This window comes from Oncorhynchus gorbuscha, linkage group LG16, assembly GCF_021184085.1.
Source record: "Oncorhynchus gorbuscha isolate QuinsamMale2020 ecotype Even-year linkage group LG16, OgorEven_v1.0, whole genome shotgun sequence".
Lineage (NCBI taxonomy): Eukaryota > Metazoa > Chordata > Actinopteri > Salmoniformes > Salmonidae > Oncorhynchus > Oncorhynchus gorbuscha.
In genome coordinates this window covers 25,151,366-25,154,952 of record NC_060188.1, presented here as the reverse complement: position 1 = coordinate 25,154,952, position 3,587 = coordinate 25,151,366, and the positions used below count along the sequence as shown (strand labels likewise).

Genomic DNA, 3,587 nt, shown 5'->3' with positions numbered 1-3,587 from the left:
ACATCTGTTAAGAACAGACATACCCCTCCCCATCTTCACAACAACTTTGTCAATATGATTTGATCAAATCAAATCAAAATCAAATTTATTTATATAGCCCTTCGTACATCAGCTGATATCTCAAAGTGCTGTACAGAAACCCAGCCTAAAACCCCAAACAGCAAGCAATGCAGGTGTAGAAGCACGGTGGCTAGGAAAAACTCCCGAGAAAGGCCAAAACCTAGGAAGAAACCTAGAGAGGAACCAGGCTATGTGGGGTGGCCAGTCCTCTTCTGGCTGTGCCGGGTGGAGATTATAACAGAACATGGCCAAGATGTTAAAATCTTCATAAATGACCAGCATGGTCGAATAATAATAAGGCGGAACAGTTGAAACTGGAGCAGCAGCATGGCCAGGTGGACTGGGGACAGCAAGGAGTCATCATGTCAGGTAGTCCTGGGGCATGGTCCTAGGGCTCAGTTCAGTTGAAACTGGAGCAGCAGCACGGCCAGGTGGACTGGGGACAGCAAGGAGTCATCATGTCAGGTAGTCCTGGGGCATGGTCCTAGGGCTCAGGTCCTCCGAGAGAGAGAAAGAAAGAGAGAAGGAGAGAATTAGAGAACGCACACTTAGATTCACACAGGACACCGAATAGGACAGGAGAAGTACTCCAGATATAACAAACTGACCCTAGCCCCCCGACACATAAACTACTGCAGCATAAATACTGGAGGCTGAGACAGGAGGGGTCAGGAGACACTGTGGCCCCATCCGAGGATCGTGATCGTGATAAGTGAACATCCAATGTTATACCTAGACGTTTAGCTTCCTCAACTTGCTCAATGCTCCACAACTCCAGGTGAGGTTTAGGTCTTAGTGAGTGTTTTGAACCAAATAGGGAGTGAAAGGGCTCGGGTGATGGGTTGATGGCCACAGACAGACCTCGTGGGAACACCTGGCCTAGCAAAACTTCATCCTGGGCTGGGAAATGAGAGCATGTTTACATTCTAGGGACCTTGTGATAGGGATGACAGTGAAAACATGACTTTGAGCATCAGTAAACAACACAAACTGGATCTCTTCCCATACCATCTCACCTCACACTCCTCATCAAGCCCTACAGAGCTGCCCCGTGTATCTCCTCGTCTCCTTCCCTCAGACCTCATCTCTCTGTTAGCTACCAGACCCAGAGGACGTGTAGACCAGCAGCCCAATGGAGCAGACAGTGGTGCTGATCACAGGATGCTCCTCGGGGATAGGCCTCAGTCTGGCCGTCCGGCTGGCCTCGGATCCAGCGAAAATATACAAAGGTAAGCAGTGAATGACTTGCAAGGGTATCACTGTACAGAAAGCGTTTATTTTATTCAGTGCCGTAAGATCATGCAATAAACAGTGTGGGTACAATACGTGATGTGTTTGTTGCATAAGGGCTTTGAAGCAGTAAGCTGTCTCTGTTTTTTATGCCTGTTTACTACATGGCATCCACATATTAGAAACAGGTTTTGGTTGGTTTACCTGCATCACAATTTAATTACAGAAAATTCTAGTTTTGGAAACTATGGTGACAATATAATGTCAATGTCAAGCCCTGTATTTCATCTGTTTTGTTTCGTACATGTTTAATGGTAAATCTTTGGTGACGAAATCTCTGATATCCTTGACCACTGATATCAACTCTGTTTAGTCTATGCCACCATGAGGAATCTTGCCAAGAAGGAGCGTTTGCTGGACTGTGTGAAGGACCTGCACAAGGACACCCTGGACATCCTCCAGATGGACATCACTGACCAGCGGTCCATTCTGGATGCCAGGGACAGGGTCAGGGAGAAGAGGGTGAACATTCTGGGTATGACCAGAGTCATGACTTACAGCAATAGTGTTATATCGTGTGTGTGTGGTTGTGTGTGTGGGTGTGTGTGTGGTTGTGTGCGCGAAACAGAAGAACAGATGTCCTTCATATTTTTACATCAACAACAATTTCTTTACATGTGTACAGCATACAGGATGTCATGTGCTCTGGCTTTCTGTTTGTCTGTGGTATTCATGTTGGCAGTGTGTAATGCTGGTGTGGGATTGATGGGGCCGCTGGAGGCCCAGTCTCTGGCCACCATGAGGCAGATCCTGGAGGTCAACCTCCTGGGCACCATCAGTACCATCCAGGCCTTCCTACCAGGGATGAAGGCCCAGGGCCATGGACGCATCCTGGTCACTGGCAGCATTGGTGGGCTACAGGGTGAGAGAGAGAGAGCAGGGCTGGGGTGACAGGAGGGGGAGTGGGATGAAATTGCATTTAGACACGGCTCTGAGGTCAGATTTGGGGGTTTGTTTCGTGTTTATTGCCATGATAATCACATATCTCTGTGTGTTATTGTATTGTAGGACTCCCCTTTAATGAGGTGTACTGTGCCAGTAAGTTTGCAGTAGAGGGCGCCTGTGAGAGTCTGGCCATTCTCCTGCAGCACTTCAACATCCAGTGAGTCCAGACAGAGGTCCTCAGCTCATGTATCCCTTTGTCAGTGTTTCATTTTGGATGTGCACTGTGTTGGTACTGATTGACTCCATCCACCATCACGCAGTGTGAGTCTTATTGAGTGCGGCCCTGTCAACACCGATTTCCTGGACAACCTGCAGAGGGCAGAGCCAGGGGACTCTTCGCTGCAGCAGGTCGACGCCCACACACGCAGCCTCTATGACACGTACCTGCAACACTGTGGGATGGTGTTCCAGAACGCAGCTCAGGACACAGAGGATATTGTGAAGGTACAGGTACTGCTAACTTGACATCTATTAGTTATTTAGCTGATCTTCTATGGTGCTCCTCCCTGTCTCCAGAGCATACTGCATGTACATACGTATGTATATGATACTAGATATTTATAGATTTTCTATGGAAGTGTAAGTAGTACTGGTGAGTAGATTTAATAGCTGGACCCCTCTCAATACAGGTATTTCTGGATGCCATCCAGTCATCAAACCCTGCATTCAGATACTACACCAACAATGCTCTCATTCCACTCAGCAGCCCGAAGATCTCAGCACTGGACGGGTCCCAGTACATCAGAAATATGAGCAAGATCATCTTCTCAACTAATGGGAAAGGGGAAGAAAAATAGCCATCAAACTATGGAATGTAATATAACCCTTTACTTTATACATACAGTACCAGTCAACATTTTTAGAACGCCTACTCATTCCAGGGTTTTTCTTATTGTATTACTATAGTGAAGACATCACAACTGTGAAATAACACATATGGAATCATGTAGTAACCAAAAAGATGTTAAACAAAGTAGCCACCCTTTGCCTTGATGACAGCTTTGCACACTCTTGGCATTCTCTCAACCAGCTTCATAAGGAATGCTTTTCCAACAGTCTTGAAGGAGTTTACACATATGCTGAGCACTTGTTGGCTGCTTTTCCTTTACTCTGCAGTCCAACTCATCCCAAACCATCTCAATTGGGTTGAGGTCTGGTGATTGTGGAGGCCAGGTCATTTGATGCAGCACTCCATCCCTCTCCTTCTTGGTCAAATAGCCCTGACACAGCCTGGAGGTGTGTTTTGCGTCATAGTTCTGTTGAAAAACAAATGATAGTCCTACTAAGTGCAA

At 46.8% G+C, this 3,587-nt stretch overlaps 1 protein-coding gene across 1 annotated transcript; it reads left to right on the top strand.

Moving 5' to 3' along the window:
• The first annotated feature begins 995 nt into the window (after positions 1-995).
• Positions 996-3,253, top strand: LOC124000667 (estradiol 17-beta-dehydrogenase 1-like). The gene is made up of 6 exons (XM_046307215.1): positions 996-1,289; positions 1,664-1,825; positions 2,033-2,212; positions 2,359-2,452; positions 2,556-2,739; positions 2,925-3,253. The coding sequence occupies exons 1-6, from the start codon at positions 1,193-1,195 to the stop codon at positions 3,090-3,092; spliced, it is 885 nt and encodes a 294-aa protein (XP_046163171.1). The 5' UTR covers positions 996-1,192; the 3' UTR covers positions 3,093-3,253.
• Positions 3,254-3,587: the final 334 nt, after the last annotated feature.

Bases quoted from the DNA above. Each gene is read 5' to 3' on its own strand.
- LOC124000667 (XM_046307215.1), top strand. From the start codon at position 1,193: ATGGAGCAGACAGTGGTGCTGATCACAGGATGCTCCTCGGGGATAGGC. The intron at 2,213-2,358 runs GTGAGAGAGAGA...ATTGTATTGTAG, and splicing joins CAGCATTGGTGGGCTACAGG to GACTCCCCTTTAATGAGGTG. The intron at 2,740-2,924 runs GTACAGGTACTG...CTCTCAATACAG, and splicing joins ACACAGAGGATATTGTGAAG to GTATTTCTGGATGCCATCCA.